Source organism: Schistocerca nitens, chromosome 4 (genome assembly GCF_023898315.1).
Source record: "Schistocerca nitens isolate TAMUIC-IGC-003100 chromosome 4, iqSchNite1.1, whole genome shotgun sequence".
NCBI lineage: Eukaryota > Metazoa > Arthropoda > Insecta > Orthoptera > Acrididae > Schistocerca > Schistocerca nitens.
Window position 1 is genome coordinate 379,565,341 of NC_064617.1, and position 20,033 is coordinate 379,585,373.

Genomic DNA, 20,033 nt, shown 5'->3' on the forward strand with positions numbered 1-20,033 from the left:
TCAGTTTTAATTTTCCTCCACCACCATATTCCACGGACAATACATTTCGATTGAGAGTAGAACAGGAGCCACTTTTCGATCTGATCGGTCGGGGACCAGAACCGCTACCGTCCCGAATATGAGTCTAATGTCTTGGCATTAAGCCAAGTGGCTGGACTGATCGGACAGAGTGGCCAGAATTCACAGTATCACTGTTTACGAAATTTATGTTGATTGCTACACACATCAAAAAATGTTTCCATCACTTCGGTTCCCGGAACTCCTGAAGATAGACGTTGACTGTGGATATTGTATCACAGACACAGTCCCTTTGACTGTTCAGGTATGTCACTAAACCCGCCCAAAGATGTAAACAAGCATGCATGAACAGTGCCTATTAGACGGAGAGGGTCCGACAGTCGATCAGTTCCAGTCATTCCACCAGGAAAGAGGTAAATGGTTCGTGTTGTCTGTAGTTCAACCATACCTAGAGGGTCAATACCGTGGTTCGATCGCATCCACATTGTTACTTTGTGCCAGGAAGGGCTCGCAACAGGGGAACTGTCCAGGCGTCTAGAAATGAACCAAAGTGATGTTGTTCGGCATGGAGGAGATACAGAGACGGGAACTGTCGATGACATGCCTTACTCAGGCCGCCCAAGGGCTACTACTGCAGTGAATGACCGCTACCTACGGATTATGGCTCGGAGAAACCAGGAACTCCACCATGTTGAATAATGCTATTCGTGCAGCCATAGGACGTCGTGTTACGACTCAAACTGTGCACAATAGGCTGCATGATGCGCATCTTCACTCCCGACATCCATGGCGAGGTCCATCTTTGCAACCACGACACCATGCAGCGCGGTGCAGATGGGCCCAACAACATGTCGAATGGACCGCTCAGGATTGACATCAAGTTCTGTTCACCGATGAGTACCGCATATGCCTTAAACCAGACAATCGTCGGAGACTTGTTTGGAGGCAACCCGGTCAGGCCGAACGCCTTAGACACACTGTCCAGCCAGTGCAGTAAGGTGGAGGTTCCCTTCTGTTTCGGGACTGCATTATGTGGGGCCGACGTACGCCGCTGGTGGTCATGGAAGGCGCCATAATGGCTGTACGATACGTGAATGTCATCCTCCGAACGATAGTGCAACCATATCGGCAGCATATTGGCGAGACATTCGTCTAAACGGACGACAATTCGCGCCCCCATCGTGCACATCTCGTGAACGACTTCCTTCAGGATAACGACATCGCTCGACTATAGTGGCCAGCATGATCTCCAGACATGTAACCTGTCGAACATGCCTGGGATAGATTGAAAAGGGCTGTTTATGCACGACGTGACCCACCAACCACTCTGAGAGATCTACGCCGAATCACCGTTGAGGAGTAGGACAATCTGAACCAACAGTGCCTTGATGAACTTGTGGATAGTGAGCCCCAACGAATACAGGCATGCATCAATGGAAGAGGACGTGCTAATGGGTATTAGAGGTACCGGTGTGCACAGCAATCTGGACCACCACCTCTGAAGGCCTCGTTGTCAGGTGGTACAACATGCAATTCATGAGCAATAAAAAGGACGGGAATGATGTTAATGTTGATCTCTATTCCAATTTTCTGTACTGGTTCCGAATCTCTCGGAACGGAGGTGACGCAAAACTTTTTTTTATGTGGGTATATGACAGACTTTTGGTCACCAAACTCGTCCTAATAAGAGAGCTTAAAATGTGGTCGATAATTTTTAAAGAACAATTTGGTTTCAACGATGTTGGTCTCTAGTGCGATCAACGACCCTTGCTGGAAGCGGCATTTTTCAGCCACTTGGAGTGCTTACTGGTTGCAGCGACTTACGAAATACCATTACTGAAACGGGAGCGAAATGTTTGGCGTAATGAGTATAGAATCACACAGGTGTCGCATCGGCCCTGATTTAAAAATATACAGATCTTCGATAAAACGGTATTTTCAAAAATAGCAAAAAACGTATTTTTACTCTGTTGCCAGGCAATCAATATAGGGTTACATGCTTCCCAAGTAACTCTTTCGGTACGAAAGATAACCTCCCGAGTCACATGCGCTGTCCTTGCATTGTCCTTTCTACAAGAGAGCTAGCTTGGAAGTAAATTTAAAGGTCCTCTGTTGAGTCTGGAACTGTATGGGGGATGAACTGGACTCCATGCAGTTATTTCAGCAGTGAAGCCTGTTTGGGAGGTTCAGTTGATGGATTCGTGTCTCGACCCAGAATTTCTTTTGCTCATGTGCCGATCTCTTCATCTCAGGGCAGTACTTGAACTAACGCCCTCAATCATTTATTGGATATATTCGAATCTCTGCCTCCCCCTATTGTTTTTGCCACCTACGGCTTTCTTTAGTACCGTGGAAGTATTTTTAATGATGTTTAGACACAGTCCTCTCATTCTGTCCCGTCCTCTAGCCAGTATTTTCAAATACGAGGGCTATTCGGAAAGTAAGATCCAACCGGAAGCGGTATTGAAGTTGTGCACAAATGTGTTGGGTAGTGTCCCAAGTGCGCCCGTCGATCGCGTCAAGTCACGCTTTCCAGTTTTGAGCAAACAGTGAACACGTAAAGGTGCCTAGAATATATTGTCTCCCAGCAAGTATGAGGGCCTGGTGAGAGGTTTCGCCAGATGTCATGGAGCCCACATAACATAACTCTCATGCGTTTCCTTCTTCATGACAATTCTAGGCCGCACTCTGCAGGGGCAATGAAGGGACAGCGTTTTCGATGGAAAGTGTTGGATCGCCCACAACACAGTCCGTAATTGGCTCACTCTGAGAGTTATCTCTGCTTACATGAATCGCTGGCTATGAAGACAACATTTTGGCACAGACAACGAGCTGTAGACCAGTGTACAGAATTAGCGGAAAGCACAGGGGGCTGTCTTCTATGACGAGGGTATTGGAAAGTTGATACAACGCTACGACAAATGTCTAAGTCGGAGCAGCAATTATGTAGAGATATAGCTGGAAGGTGTAGCTACTTGTCGTAAATAAAACATATTTCAATTTTCACAGTGGCTTCCATTTCGCGAGTCATCGGACATTACTTTCCGAATAGCCCTCATGTTTCTTTCCTCGCCTATTCTGTGGAGAATAAAGTCATTATTAGTTCACTCATTTTGAGCATTCTTCTGTAACACCACATCTCAAAGGCTTCGGCTCTCTTCTTTTCCCGGCGGAGGTTCGAGTCCTCCCTCGGGCATGGTTGTGTGTGTTTGTCCTTAGGATAATTTAGGTTAAGTAATGTGTAAGCTTAGGGACTGATGACCTTCGCAGTTAAGTCCCATAAGATTTCACACACATTTGAACATTTTTTCCTTCTTTTCCGGTGTCCCCACAGTCCGTGGTTCACTGCTGTGCCATTCCATGGTACGCACGTACATTCTCACAAACTTCCTCCTCAACCTAAGGCCTGTGTCGGACACTAGTAAATTTCCTTTAGTGATAAATGTCTTCTTTTTCCTGCTTCTGATAACCTTCTCTCTCCGTTGGCCGTTATATGTTATTTTACTTGCAAATTAGCAGAATTCCTTCAGTTCACTTATTACGTAATTGCCAGTTTTGACGCAAGGTTTATAAATCTGTAAGAGTACGAGGAGGTCGAGATCTCTTCTGAACAGCAAGTTGCAAGGCCTCCCAGATATGCTCAATAATGTTCTTTTCTGGAGTCTGGTGGCCAGCGGAGGTGTTTAAATTTAGAAGAGTGTTCCTGGAGCCACTCTGTAGCAATTCTGGACATGTGAGGTATCGCATTGTCCTGCTGGAATTGCCAAAGTCCGTCGGAACCCACAGTGGTCATGAATGGATGCAGGTGTCCAGACAGGATGCTTACGTACGTGTCACCTGTCAGAGTCGTATCTAGACGTATCAGGAGTTCCATATCACTCCAACTGCACATGCCCCACACCATTGCAGAGCCTCCACCAGCTTGAACAGTCTCGTGCTGACATGCAGGGTCCATGAATTCTTGAGGTTGTCTCCATACCCGTACACGTCCATCCGCTCGAAACAATTGGAAACGAGACTCGTCCGTTCAGGCAACATGTTTCCAATCATCATCAGTCCAATGTCGGTGTTGATGGGCGAAGGTGAGGCATAAAGATTTTTGTCATGCAGTCAGCAAGGGTACACGAGTGGGCCTTCGGCTCCGAAAGTCCATTTCGATGATATTTCCTTGAATGGTTCGCACGCTGACACTTGTTGATAGCCCATCATTGAAATCTACAGCAATTTGCGGAAGGGTTGCACTTCTGTCACGCTAAACGATTCTCTTCAGTCGTCGATGATCCCGTTCTTGCAGGATCTTTCACCGGCTGCAGCGATGTCGGAGATTTGATGTTTTACCGGATTCGTGATATCCACGGTACGCTCGTGAAATGGTCGTATGGGAAAATCACCACTTCATCACTACCTCGGATTAGTGTGTCCCATCACTCGTGCTCCAACTACAACACCACGTTCAAACTCCCTTAAATCTTGATAACCTGTCATTGTAGCAGAAGCAACCGATCTAACAACTGCTCCAGACACTTGTTCCCTTACATAGGCGTTGCCGACCGCAGTGCCGTATTCTGCCTGTTTACATATCTCTATATTTGAATACGCATGCCTATACCAATTTCTTCGGCGCTTCATTGTATAATTCTTGCTCACTTTCACCGGGGATGGTAACGTCTTCACAAATATTTTTATTGACATCATTCCACTCTGAGATTTAATCTCATTCCTAATTCTTTTTTCTTAGAGCCGTCATTGCTTCTTTGATGTAGAACTTCAACAGTGAAGGAGAAACACTGCGCCCCTTCCCTTCGCCCTCCCAGCACTTCTCTGTTGGTGCTCCATCCCCATTGTTTCCTCGTGGTTCTTCTGCATTATACTAGGTGAGAAAACCGACGTTTCCAGGGTATTTATTTATTCAAATCTTCTATTAGTCCATCTCGTCTTCCCTCCTCCCTCTGTCCATCTCCTCCTTTCCCCTCTCTCTGCCCATTTCCTGCTCCCCTAGGTCTGTCTATGTCCTCCTCCTACTGTCTGTTCTATCTTCTCCTTCCCCTTCGCTGTCTGTCAATATCCTCATCCTCTGTTCTCTCTCCACCCTACCACACTCACCCCAATAGTAGGCTGGTGGCTCTTACCCCTACAGTATTTATTTCCAGATTGTAACTAACATAATTATGTACCAAATTTGTTTGAAATCGTTCCAAGGGCTTAGGATGAACTTTTTACCCGCGGTTCAAATGACTCTAAGCACTATGGGACTCAACATCTGAGGTCATCAGAGCTCTAGGCTCAGAACTACTTAAACCTAAATAACCTAAGGACATCACACACATCCATACCCGAGGCAGGATTCGAACCTGCGACCGTAGCAGCAGTGCGGTTCCAGACTGAAGTGCCTAGAACCACTCAGCCACAGCGGCCGGCTTTACACGCGGCTTCGCTCGCATACGTACATGTTAAACATATTTCACGCATGTTTAACATATTCCACTCGTATTTGCATGAAAGTTGGAGGTCTATGATTTTTCTAGGTGCATGCACAAACTCTGAGTCAGACATCTCATTATCGCGAGTAGTAGCGAGCGAGCAGTTGTCGAGGGCACACGGAAGTGGTCGGACGCAGGGTGCGGTGGAGAGAAACCGCGCTACATGAGAGATCGCAGCCTGCCGTGATAGTGCTAGTAGCGCCGGAGGTGACTCTGGTATTAATTGAGGATTTTCTGGTAATTTGCCTTTTCACTGAACGTACTTGTTGGAATTTTCTCAGATTTATACAGGGTGTTACAAAAAGGTACGGCAAAACTTTCAGGAAACATTCCTCACACACTAAGAAAGAAAATATGTTATGTGGACATGTGTCCGGAAACGCTTACTTCCCATGTTAGAGCTCATTTTATTACTTCTCTTCAAATCACATTAATCATGGAATGGAAACACACAGCAACAGAACGTACCAGCGTGACTTCAAACACTTTGTTACAGGAAATGTTCAAAATGTCCTCCGTTAGCGAGGATACATGCATCCACCCTCCGTCGCATGGAATCCCTGATGCGCTGATGCAGCCCTGAAGAATGGCGTATTGTATCACAACCGTCCACAATACGAGCACGAAGAGTCTCTACATTTGGTACCGGGTTTGCGTAGACAAGAGCTTTCAAATGCCCCCATAAATGAAAGTCAAGAGGGTTGAGGTCAGGAGAGCGTGGAGGCCATGGAATGGTCCGCCTCTACCAATCCATCGGTTACCGAATCTGTTGTTGAGAAGCATACGAACACTTCGACTGAAATGTGCAGGAACTCCATCGTGCATGAACGACATGTTGTGTAGTACTTGTAAAGGTACATGTTCTACGAGCACAGGTAGAGTATCCCATATGAAATCATGATAACGTGCTCCATTGAGCGTAGGTGGAAGAACATGGGGCCCAATCAAGACATCACAAACAATGCCTGCCCAAACGTTCACAGAAAATCTGTGTTGATAACGTAATTGCACAATTGCGTGCGGATTCTCGTCAGCCCACACATGTTGATTGTGAAAATGTACAATTTGATCACGTTGCAAAGAAACCTCATCAGTAAAGAGAACATTTGCACTGAAATGAGGATTGACACATTGTTGGATGAACCATTCGCAGAAGTGTACCCGTGGAGGCCAGTCAGCTGCTGATAGTGCCTGCACACGCTGTACATGGTACGGAAACAACTGGTTGTACCGTAGCACTCTCCATACAGTGACGTGGTCAACGTTACCTTGTACAGCAGCAGCTTCTCTGACGTTGACATCAGGGTTATCGTCAACTGCACGAAGAATTGCCTCGTCCATTGCAGGTGTCCTAGTCGTTCTAGGTCTTCCGCAGTCGCGAGTCATAGGCTGGAATGCTCCGTGCTCCCTAAGACGCCGATCAATTGCTTCGACCGACTGTAGAGCAATGAGTCGCATGTCAACACAAGCACCGAAGTCATCATTACCTTCCTTCAATTGGGCCAACTGTCGGTGAATCGAGGAAGTACAGTACATACTGACAAAACTAAAATGAGCTCTAACATGGAAATTAAGCGTTTCCGGACACATGTCCACATAACATCTTTTCTTTATTTGTGTGTGAGGAATGTTTCCTGAAAGTTTGGCCGTAGCTTTTTGTAACACCCTGTATAAGCATGCACTCAGAGTCATATTCGTACCTTTGTTGAGGCCAGAAACGTGATTATTGAGTATAGACATATTGGAATAATTAAAAGTCTTTACAACGTTTGTAAGCATTTAAATCATCAATTTTCTGAATATAGTAAATTAAAAGCCTTTATTGGTTTCTTTCATATTTCTTTACATCGTTTGTTAGTTGACCAAACCCCTCCTGATCATTCAGTTTCTATGTATAAAAGTAGGGCAGTAATTGTTGCAATTAATCCATGCATTGCAGTCTCCACGGATCGCAATATCGTTTTTTGAAATATTTTAGCATGTTGCTAATTACGCAGTTTCAGCGGCAAGACGACGTAAGTTGCCTGTAGCGTACAGCAGCATTGCAGAACAGCTGTTAGGAGACGTTAGAGAATTATTTAACACTCGCAGTCAGATGGTTGAGAACTGATTTCTTTTAAAATTCGTGGAAGGATTAATTAATTTTCTGTTCCTAGTCCATTTTTTTATGATCAGAATTACTTTATTGTCAGAGTCGGAATGTCACACCCATATTTCAGTACACCTTTAAAGTAATATGCCCGACTGGTTTCATGCACACATGTTTCACCTGTATGCCCAGTGAATTTCGCCCTGATGTTTGGTTTCCACCCAGCTTAATGTTTATGACGTCGTATCTCCTGAACTATGTATCATACAGTGATATATTTTTCTAGGTACATTCAATGTAATATGTGTATACTGTCTACGAAATGTATTGCGAACAGAGTTAATAGTAAAAAAGTAATAAATTTAAAAAAAAAAAAGACGTCATGCATGATGCCGCACTTTCCCACGCATATCAGTGTTCATGACGTGTTATATACTGAACTATATGTCTCAAATTGATATATTTTTGTACATACAATCAGCGGCATATGCGGATACCGTCTGCGAAATGTGTTGCGAATAGAATCAGTAGAAAAGAAGTAATAAATTAAAACGTAATGCATGATACGGCAGTTTTTTTTCGCATCTTAGTATTTGATGTCATGTGTCCTGAACAAAGAGTCGTTCAGTGATATATTTTTGTAGATACATTCGGCGGCAAATGTGAATTTTGTCTGCTAAAGGTGTTGCGAACATAGTAAGTGGCGACGAGGTAATAAATTTAAAAGTCCCACATGATGTGGTAGTTTTTCCACGCGTTCAGTGTTTATGATGTCGTATCTTCTGAATTAATATCGTACAAGGATGCAATTTTTCCGGTACATTCAGTGATATATGTGAATACTGTCTGCAAAACGTGTCGCGAATAGAGTTGGTAATAAAGAAAAAATGGTTCAAACGGCTCTAAGCACTATGGGACTTAACATCTGTGGTCATCAGTCCCCTAGACTTAGACCTACACTCCTGGAAATTGAAATAAGAACACCGTGAATTCATTGTCCCAGGAACGGGAAACTTTATTGACACATTCCTGGGGTCAGATACATCACATGATCGCACTGACAGAACCACAGGCACATAGACACAGGCAACAGAGCATGCACAATGTCGGCACTAGTACAGTGTATATCCACCTTTCGCAGCAATGCAGGCTGCTATTCTCCCATGGAGACGATCGTAGAGATGCTGGATGTAGTCCTGTGGAACGGCTTGCCATGCCATTTCCACCTGGCGCCTCAGTTGGACCAGCGTTCGTGCTGGACGTGCAGACCGCGTGAGACGACGCTTCATCCAGTCCCAAACATGCTCAATGGGGGACAGATCCGGAGATCTTGCTGGCCAGGGTAGTTGACTTATACCTTCTAGAGCACGTTGGGTGGCACGGGATACATGCGGACGTGCATTGTCCTGTTGGAACAGCAAGTTCCCTTGCCGGTCTAGGAATGGTAGAACGCTGGGTTCGATGACGGTTTGGATGTACCGTGCACTATTCAGTGTCCCCTCGACGATCACCAGTGGTGTACGGCCAGTGTAGGAGATCGCTCCCCACACCATGATGCCGGGTGTTGGCCCTGTGTGCCTCGGTCGTATGCAGTTCTGATTGTGGCGCTCACCTGCACGGCGCCAAACACGCATACGACCATCATTGGCACCAAGGCAGAAGCGACTCTCATCGCTGAAGACGACACGTCTCCATTCGTCCCTCCATTCACGCCTGTCGCGACACCACTGGAGGCGGGCTGCACGATGTTGGGGCGTGAGCGGAAGACGGCCTAACGGTGTGCGGGACCGTAGCCCAGCTTCATGGAGACGGTTGCGAATGGTCCTCGGCGATACCCCAGGAGCAACAGTGTACCTAATTTGCTGGGAAGTGGCGGTGCGGTCCCCTACGGCACTGCGTAGGATCCTACGGTCTTGGCGTGCATCCGTGCGTCGCTGCGGTCCGGTCCCAGGTCGACGGGCACGTGCACCTTACGCCGACCACTGGCGACAACATCGATGTACTGTGGAGACTTCACGCCCCACGTGTTGAGCAACTCGGCGGTACGTCCACCCGGCCTCCCGCATGCCCACTATACGCCCTCGCTCAAAGTCCGTCAACTGCACATACGGTTCACGTCCACGCTGTCGCGGCATGCTACCAGTGTTAAAGACTGCGATGGAGCTCCGTATGCCACGGCAAACTGGCTGACACTGACGGCGGCGGTGCACAAATGCTGCGCAGCTAGCGCCATTCGACGGCCAACACCGCGGTTCCTGGTGTGTCCGCTGTGCCGTGCGTGTGATCATTGCTTGTACAGCCCTCTCGCAGTGTCCGGAGCAAGTATGGTGGGTCTGACACACCGGTGTCAATGTGTTCTTTTTTCCATTTCCAGGAGTGTACTTAAACCAAACTAACGTAAGGACATCACACACATCCATGCCCGAGGCAGGATTCGAACCTGCGACTGTAGCAGTCGCGCGGTTCCGGGCTGAAGCGCATAGAACCGCTCAGCCACCACGGCCGGCGGTAATAAAGAAGTAATAAACTAAAACGTCATGCTTCATGTGGCACTTTTACTGCAAGAGCAGTGAAAATTTAGTAATCGACAATCTTTCTCTTTTTAGGGGGGTCATCAGCGAGAAAAAATTTAATAAAAGTTTGAAATTATGTGTAAAGTTTGTTGCAAGTCTCTAAGTGCTATCATTCTCAGATACTGGATAACTAAAGTATGGGTATTCTCGCGTCTTGGGGGTACACTGTTTTTTCATCCCACTCCCACCCTTTTGATAGGTGAGAGGTTATTAGCCCCACAGTGATTCTTTCCATACAGTAAATGATGTGTGTACCACGTTTGGTTGAAATTGGTCTAGTGATTTAAAAGGAAAGATGGAATATGCATACATACATACAGTAAGTACTGGGTGATCGAAAAGTCAGTATAAATTTGAAAACTGAATAAATCACGGAATAATGTAGAGAGAGAGGTACAAATTGACACACATGCTTGGAATGACATGGGGTTTTATTATAACAAAAAAAATACAAACGTTCAAAAAATGTCCAACAGATGGCGCTTCATCTGATCAGAATAGCAATAATTAGCATAACAAAGTAAGACAAATCACAAATGATGTTCTTTACAGGAAATGCTCAATATGTCCACCATCATTCCTCAACAATAGCTGTAGTCGAGGAATAATGTTGTGAATAGCACTGTAAAGCATGTCCGGAGTTATGGTGAGGCATTGGCGTAGGATGTTGTCTTTCAGCATCCCTAGAGATGTCCGTCGATCACGATACACTTACGACTTCAGGTAACCCCAAAGCCAATAATCGCACGGACTGAGGTCTGGGGACCTAGGAGGCCAAGCATGACGAAAGTGGCGGATGAGCACACGATCATCACCAAACGACGCGCGCAAGAGATCTTTCACGCGTCTAGCAATATGGGGTGGAGCGCCATCCTGCATAAACATCGTACGTTCCAGCAGGTGTTTATCAGTAAGGCTGCGGATCTACATCTACATCTACATGATTACTCTGCAATTCACATTTAAGTGCTTGGCAGAGGGTTCATCGAACCACAATCATACTATCTCTCTACCATTCCACTCTCGAACAGCGCGCGGGAAAAACGAACATCTAAACCTTTCTGTTCGAGCTCTGATTTCTCTTATTTTATTTTGATGATCATTCCTACCTATGTAGGATGGGCTCAACAAAATATTTGCACATTCGGAAGAGAAAGTTGGTGACTGAAATTTCGTAAATAGATCTCGCCGCGACGAAAAACGTCTTTGCTTTAATGACTTCCATCCCAACATGTTCCACATCCACGAGGATCTCCTCAGCACGGATCTATGGAACGAAAACTAATCTAATCTAATCTAATCTAATCATCATATCTGCCATACTCTCTCCCTACTACGTGATAATACAAAACGAGCTGCCCTTCCGATGTCCTCCGTCAATCCCACCTGGTAAGGATCCCACACCGCGCAGCAATATTCTAACAGGGGACGAACGAGTGTAGTGTAAGCTGTCTCTTTAGTGGACTTGTTGCATCTTCTAAGTGTCCTGCCAATGAAACGCAACCTTTGGCTCGCCTTCCCCACAATATTATCTATGTGGTCTTTCCAACTGAAGTTTTTCGTAATTTTAACACCCAGGTACTTAGTTGAATTGACAGCCGTGAGAATTGTACTATTTATCGCAGGGCTTCACAACATACGTGCTCGCGGAGCAAGCTGTGAGCAGCAAGGCGCGAGCACGGAGCAGCGCGAGCACGCTACCCCCACTACCGGACCAGAGCGGAGAGAGGGGAGAGTCACGTGGTGCACACAACAGCTGCCGCCAGCCTATGTAAATCCGCGACCGCCTGCAGGGATATCACTCACGAATTATTACTGCGACAAATGAAACAAGTAAAGGAGAATGTACACTTGCCACATAATTTTATTAGCTTAGTATATGCCTCTACATTCGTATTAATTTGTGAACTATTACACAATAAAAGGTGTCACTGAAGTGTGGGATTCTAGGTTATCTTGTACTTTTTGCCCTTTATAATTGCGTCTATGTTCGGAGTAATTGTTCTTGTGCATCGTAGGCGCAGCGTGCAGTTTAAATTTCGATCAGACAATGCGTTTCTCAGCCGCGTCTTGTTACATTTCATTGCAGAGAACAGTTGTTCACAAACATACGTGGAACCGAACACTGATATTATTGTAGCCGCCAGTTTGTGCAAACGAGGAAATGTATCCTGAGGGAAGTGTCTGTAGAATTCCAAAATGTTTTTCTTGTTCTGAAATTTGTCTCTGAATTCTCCTTCACACTGCAGGTCAATAATTTCTAGTTGCAGCTCAGGACGAATCTCTTCAATATTCGCTGAATATGGAGAGAACAGATCAAAATCACTGTCTAGTGCTGTCAGATCTTGAAAGCGTTGATCAAATTCTTCCTTAAGGGCAACTAAACTATGTGAATAACGTTCACAGTCTTTGTGAACATCTTGCATGGATGATAATTTAGGAAAATGAGCTAGATTTCCTGTTTCCAGCTGACTCACCCAAAGTGTCAATTTCATTTTAAAAGCTCGTACTCGATCTATGAAATGAGTAATTAGCAGATCTTTACCTTGTAGTGAAATGTTCAAAGCATTCAGATGGCCAGTTAAATCTGCTAAGAATGCGAGATCACATTTCCATGAAGGCTCTTTCAATTCAGGAACACACATGTTATTTATTTCCATGAACATATTTATCTCATCTAATAGGCAAAAAAATCGATTTAATAATTTGCCACGACTAAGCCAGCGGACCTCGCTGTAATAAGGTAGGCTACCACACTGACTTTCTACATCCTCAAGAAAGCTTTTAAATTGCCTGTGTTGTAGCCCATGCTTCCTTCTATAATTGGTTGTACGAACAACAACACTCATCACATTTTTTAGAGTGATACTCTTTGCACATAAGTTTTCCTGGTGGATCACACAGTAAACGCCCCATATTTCATTCGGCACGGTCAGTTTTTGCATTTTCTCCTTCAACAGCGCAACGAAACCTGATTTTTTCCCTGTCATCGCTGGTGCACCGTCTGTAGACACTGTAACTAAAGAATTCTACGACAATCCTATATTTTCAACACTTTCTTCAATACTACTTAAAATACCTCCGGTTGTAGTGTTCTTCATGGCTACTACATCGAGGAGCTCCTCCCTCACATGAAGATCTCTTTTAACACCTCTAATAAATATGGCAAGCTGCGCTGTTCCAGTGATATCAACACTTTCGTCCAGAGCTAGAGAATAAGCCATAAAATCTTTACAGATATTTGCAAGCTGGCTCTGGACGTCGTCTGCCATGTCCTGTATGCGACGCATAATGGTCATGTTAGATAATGGCACAATCCGAAACTGTTCAACTTGAGATGGACACAAATGTTCCGCTGCAACTACCAAACATTCTTTTATTAAATCGCCATCAGTGAAGGGGCGCAGGGATTTTGCTAAAAGCAAAGCAATTTTGTAACTCACTCTGAGAGCTGCCTCAGTTGATTTTTCTTCGTCGTCCAGATCTTCTTCGGATAGCTTTCTTTTAAGTTTAATAACTTCCTGTGCACGATCTGGTCCATCACATTTTCCACTTCCGTAGTCTTTCGCGTGGTACGACATATAATGTCGCTGCAAATTAAATTTCCTAAAAGAATTCTGCGTTTTGTGACATACTAAACATTTTGCAACACCATCTTTTTCTGTAAACAGATACAATTCCTCCCAACTGCGAAAGCATGGTTGGGGTTACACAACGGCGACTTGACATGATTCTTAACCAGCGAAGTGACTGTTAGAGCTGTCTTAGTACTTTAAACGTTACACAGTCGGCGTGATTTCAATAGGCAAGCTGCGGCCCTATTCAAACGTGCGCGCGCATTTCCCCTCCCTCCCCTCCCTCCCTACTCCGCGACCATGCACCTGCTCGCGAGCACGTGCCTGAGCAGACGCGAGTACTCGCGCTCAAAACCGGCCAGTTGTTAAGCCCTGATTTATCGAGTAATCGAATTCCAACGGATTTCTTTTGGAACTCATGTGGATCACCTCACACTTTTCGTTATTTAGCGTCAACTGCCACCTGACACACCATACAGCAATCTTTTCTAAATCGCTTTGCAACTGATACTGGTCTTCGGATGACCTTACTAGACGGTAAATTACAGCATCATCTGCGAACAACCTAAGACAACTGCTCAGATTGTCACCCAGGCCATTTATATAGATCAGGAACAGCAGAGGTCCCAGGACGCTTCCCTGGGGAACACCTGATATCACTTCAGTTTTACTCGATGATTTGCCGTCTATTTCTACGAACTGCGACCTGACAGGAAATCACGAATCCAGTCGCACAACTGAGACGATACCCCGTAGGCCAGCAGCTTGATTAGAAGTCGCTTGTGAGGAACGGTGTCAAAAGCTTTCCGGAAATCTAGATTCTGTAACATATCGGTGTACCTCTCACCCGTCAAGGTAGCACTGACGTTTTGCTGTCCAGCGCCATCTGTCGGACATTTTGTGAACTTAGTTTTTTGTTGTTGTTCTAATAAAACCCCATGTCATTCCAAGCATGTGTGTCAATTTTTACCGCTCTATCTACATTATTCCGTGGTTTATTAAGTTTTCAAATTTATGCTGACTTTTTGATCACCCGGTAAATCCGTTTTTATCATTTGTGTTGCTTACCCGTCTTCCCTAAAACTAATGGTACAAAATGGAAGTAGTGTGTACCCCATATGAGAATAGAGCAATATTTGAGAATGAAGGCACCAAGTTCACGTCGCTCTCTTGTTAGCAAAGCCTCCAAACTTCCGAGCGGCGTGGGCGCTGCGCTCGGGCGACGTACCTGCATCTCGCTGAAGTCGTGCAGCTGCATGGCGGTGGAGAAGTCGAGCAGCATGTGCGTCAGGTTGGGGCACTTGTTGGCCAGCTCGTGCAGCACCGTGTGCGTGATCAGCTCGATGGGCAGCTCGATGTAGCGCAGCGACGGCCCGAACCTCACGCTGCCAACACCACACAGCAGCACCTCAGACCCCGCTCCGTGTAAGCGTAGCATCGCTACTCACAGTGCATTGTGGCTAAACTCATGTATGTGAAAGTACTGCTTAGCATCGTAATGGAGACTACCATAATTTTCAAAAGTATTTACTGTAATCTAGGATGCTTAGAATTTTTAGTGTAGCTACCGATATTTTGTACCTATAAGTTGTTATTGCTGAGTCTGAGAATAGCTTACGCTTACGTATATGCAGTTAACATTTTTGATCAATGATCTGATTATTTTTCTCTTGTCCTCAGTTAATGTGTAATTTACAATTAATAGTAATAATACATGCGTGAGGGGTACTTCACTGTTTTACATCGTGTGGAGGTTCTTTTTGTTATGCAAACGTACGTTAATTACACTCATGCTCATAAATTAAGGATAATGCTGATACGTGGTGAAACAACGCTCTGGTGGGTGGTTTGCGGGTTTAAATCACCTCGGGGTATGACCATGCGGTGCATTTGACCTACGGTCGTCGCACGATGGCGCTGGCAGCAGTCCACATACGGAGAGGTGTGATGGGGCATGTCAGAGTACGGTGCAGCGAGTAAGTATGCAGACGTTCTAATGGTGACTGTGTGTTGAAAATGGCTCAAAGAACACATATTGATGACATTATGAGGGATAGAAAACTAGGGCGACTGGAGGCTGGTCAAACACAGCAGGTCGTAGCACGGGCCCTCCGTGTGCCACAGTGTGATCTCAAGATTATGGCAACCATTCCAGCAGACAGGACACGTGTCCAGGCGGTACAGTATGGGGCGTCCACAGTGTACAAAACCACAAGAAGACCAACATCTAACCATGGGTGCCCGCAGATGGCCAAGGAGTACTGCACGTAGCCTTGCTCGGGACCTTACCGGAGCCACTGGAACAGTTGTCTCCAGACACACAGTCTACAGACGACTGAACAGACACGGTTTATTCGCCCAGAGACCTGCAAGGTGCATTCCACTGACCCTTGGTCACAGGAGATCCCGTAAAGCCTGGTGTCAAGAACACAGTGCATGGTCATTGGAACAGTGGTCCCAGGTTATGTTCACGCACGACTCCAGGCATAGTCTGAACACTGATTCTCGCCGGGTTTTCATCTGGCGTGAACCAGGAACCAGTTACCAACCCCTTAATGTCCTTGAAAGGGACCTGTATGGAGGTCGTGGTTTGACGGGGTGGGGTGGGATTATGATTGGTGCAAGTACACCCCTACATGTCTTTGACAGAGGAACTGTAACAGGTCAGGTGTATCGGGACTTCATTTTGCACCAGAATGTCCGACTTTTCAGGGGTGCAGTGGGTCCCATCTTCCTCCTGATGGATGATAACGCACGGCCCCACCGAGCTGCCATCGTGGAAGAGTACCTTGAAACAGATCAGGCGAATGGAGTGGCCTGCCTGTTCTCCAGACCTAAACCCCATCGAGCACGTCTGGGATGCTCTCGGTCGATGTATCGCTGCACGTCTTCCAATCCCTACGACACTTCAGGATCTCCGACAGGCACTGGTGTAAGAATGGGAGGCTATAGCCCAGCACCTGCTCGACCACCTGATCCAGAGTATGCCAACCCTTCGTGCGGCCTGAGTACGTGTGCATGGTGATCATATCCCACATTGATGTCGGGGTACATGCGCAGGAAACAGTGGCGTTTTGTAGCACGTGTGTTTCGGGACGGTTTTCTCAACTTATCACCAATACTGTGGATTTACAGATCTGTGTCGTGTGTGTTCCCTTTGTGCCTATGCTATTAGCGCTAGTTTTGTGTAGTGCCACGTTGTGTGGCACCACATTCTGCAATTATCCTTAATTTATGAGCATGAGTGTAATACAAAAGAGAATTAAAATTATTTTATCTAACAAATAATATGTATACGTGAAACACACTCTACAACAAAAAACAACGAACCACGTAGGAGTTATGCAAATTGCTCATGAATTGACAATCGTGCAGGTATCGACGGAAAACGCAAAATTGTAGACTTCGGCGGCCGATCGATGAATGTGTGACGCTGCAGAGCAATTTCATCGTCCAGCTGGCAAGGACAGTAAACAGGGGACATGTCGATACCAAGGCATATAAAGTTTTTGCGAATTTCATTCCATGTACTCAGCTGGGCGTAACTAAGCCTCGCAGACAGGCGCGTGAACAATTTTTGTACATGTCACCATTTGAGGGATGCGGGCTTTCTAATAAGAATGAAATGGTGTGGTGGCCCTCAACTACGTACTCTCCGACTCAGAGTTGCAATATTAACAGTTTTGGCTGGTTTCTTTGTCTGGGGCCTGGGATACGTACTTGCCGCATCACAGGCCAAATATTGCTGAGTCTACAGTATACGATAACAGTACACACATGAATAGAATGGTCGAAGGTTTCTATCACTCGGCAATTGCGAAATATCAATGTAAGATAGAAATTTATAAATGAAAGATTGCAATTAAATAAAATCTACAGGTACTATCTTGACGACTTTAAATGATGAGTACGATAGTGGAAGTACTTTTGAGAATGCGGTATATTTCTGCAAAAGACTTACTGGTGTCGATGGTCCAGCAATTAAATAAGATATAAGTTGAATAACAGGGAAACAATAGATTACTCTGTCACGTAATTAGTTATGAACAACAACATAGCTCGCGACATATTCACTTCTGAACGCATACTACGTCTCCACTGCAGAAGTCACGGAAATCTCACAAGAGCACAGGTCGCCACTCCGAAATATTTCTGAGCTCTGAGCACTATAGGACTTAACATCTATGGTCATCAGTTGAAATATTTCTATTCTCCGCGACCACGCGCAAACTGCTCCACCGTCCAAGACTTTCCCGCGACCGTGCGTCCGTCGCGCCGTACCGTCCCCGATTCCGTGTCCTGTGCGACTCTCCCTAAGGCCGCACTGCTCAGCACTCTCGTGTCCTCTCTCCCCATTCACGAGCGCTGTGATTGGCTAGAGCGCTCGCGCTATGTCTTCAAGCCAACGCATCCACATAAACATAATGAAACACATTCGAAGTACTGGATTTACATTTAAATAACTTGAAATTAAATAAATATTCCTACGGCTAGACCATAAACACGTTCTAACACACATTATTAAATACATAAACAAATTAAATAAACATATATCAAAGGAATAGAAGAAAAGGTACGCCAGTAGCCTAATGTCTCTGTGCTTTCTAAAACACAGTCAATATTTAACCAATTTCTTCATGAATAGTACATATAGGATATAAACAAAGACATAGACGAATAAAAATATGTATAAGCATGCTGCTACCGTATTTTCGTGCATCTGTGGAGTACTCATGGGCTGACGCAGTTAGTAGTAATCGGCCACTTGTACTATTCAAGTTACATGCCTGTAAGTCATACCTGTTTAGGTTTACACTAATAGCTTTCTGAAGACACGTAGATCGAAGAAATCGCATGAACCTTTTAGATTTTGGAAATTCGTTGCTGGGTGTTACTTGTATAATTTACCGTCAGATACTAAACTTTAAACTAATAAAGATTTTGAAAATCTGATTACACCATCAGAATCGTCGTGAAAATAATAGTAATGTACATGTTTCTTTTTGAGGTATCATGATTCATCTGGATACTATTAATTTATATACGAACTCTGAAATGTATGCCATGATGGTTTCACAATGTCCGCCATCTTTGGCACTCTCGGCATACAAGTCTCTTTCATTGACACAGCGTCACCATGGAATTCCCAGCCACGTGACTGGACCCCTCTTGCTTCGAACAGCGTCCAGCACCACGTGGTCGACCTGCCGAGCGGCCCGCGCCCGTGCGACCATTGCTTCCTCCGAACTTAGAATATTTTCAGGACGCACGTTTACTTGGGCTCCAAGAATGCGATTGGAGTAATCGGTGAACCACTCGACATTTGAACAGGAGCAATGCCAGTATTCAACGATGTCACAAATGGGTGAACCGTGGAGCAACACAGCGTCAAGAAGACAGCAGTCGAACTAGAGAGACGACGGAACGTGAGGACCGGGCAATCGTGAGAGAAGCAATCTGCGCCTCAGTGAAAAAAGGATCTTTAATATGCGGCCCTTAGAAGGGGAGCCGAGCACATGGTGTTCCTTGCACCGACTACTATTGATCACTGTACAACAGTAAGTACATCTGCAGTAGTGTCGGATGCATTCGACGTGAAATGTCACTACCTGGAGTAGAATCGCCTTCAGTAATGAGTCCCGCTTCGAACTGAACTCTGATGACGACGGAGACGTTCCTGGAAACGCTCCAGGAAGTGGTGAAATACCAATCTGACTGACGCTCGCTATACGGGGTGAGCCATATGTTTGTGACTACTACAGCGCCATATATCACAAAGCGAAAAAAGTGGTCCAACTAAAACATTCATATTTCTTTACGTACTACACGAATATGTAATAAAAAATGGGGGTTCCCATTTAAAAAACACAGTTGATATCCGTTTGACCTATGGAAGCGCCATCTAGTGGGCCAACCATAGCGCCATCTGGTTTCCCCCTTCAAGCTAGACAAGTTTCGTTCTTTGTAGTTTTTTCGTTTGACGCTTATTTCGTGAGATATTTGGCCCGGTCACGATATCGTATGCGCACTACAAACAATTTACAATAAATTCACACATTAAAGAATAATTTGTCCACTATATAATTTATGATATTACAATGCTAATTTATAAAATAAAATACATGGAACATTATATACAGTATAATAAAATATTATGCAGTCTTTGTTTCATATCTCTTCTTCCAGAAGTGCACATATACCCTCGCTGTTTCGGTCCACGCCATCAGGTCTTGGGCCGTGTACGCTCTTGGATGCTTTACTAGCGGACACTGAAGCAGGTGGTTCATGTTCTGGATGT

At 45.2% G+C, this 20,033-nt stretch overlaps 1 protein-coding gene across 4 annotated transcripts in view; it reads right to left on the minus strand.

Annotated features, from left to right (window-relative positions):
* LOC126253116 (F-box/LRR-repeat protein 2) overlaps nucleotides 1–20,033 on the minus strand; it is a 719,590-nt gene that overhangs the window by 85,112 nt on the left and 614,445 nt on the right. For all 4 annotated transcript variants that reach the window (XM_049954234.1, XM_049954235.1, XM_049954237.1 and 1 more), the window contains one exon: nucleotides 14,964–15,120. In XM_049954234.1, coding sequence (XP_049810191.1) covers nucleotides 14,964–15,120 — 157 coding nt within the window. The remainder of the gene's footprint in view (nucleotides 1–14,963; nucleotides 15,121–20,033) is intronic.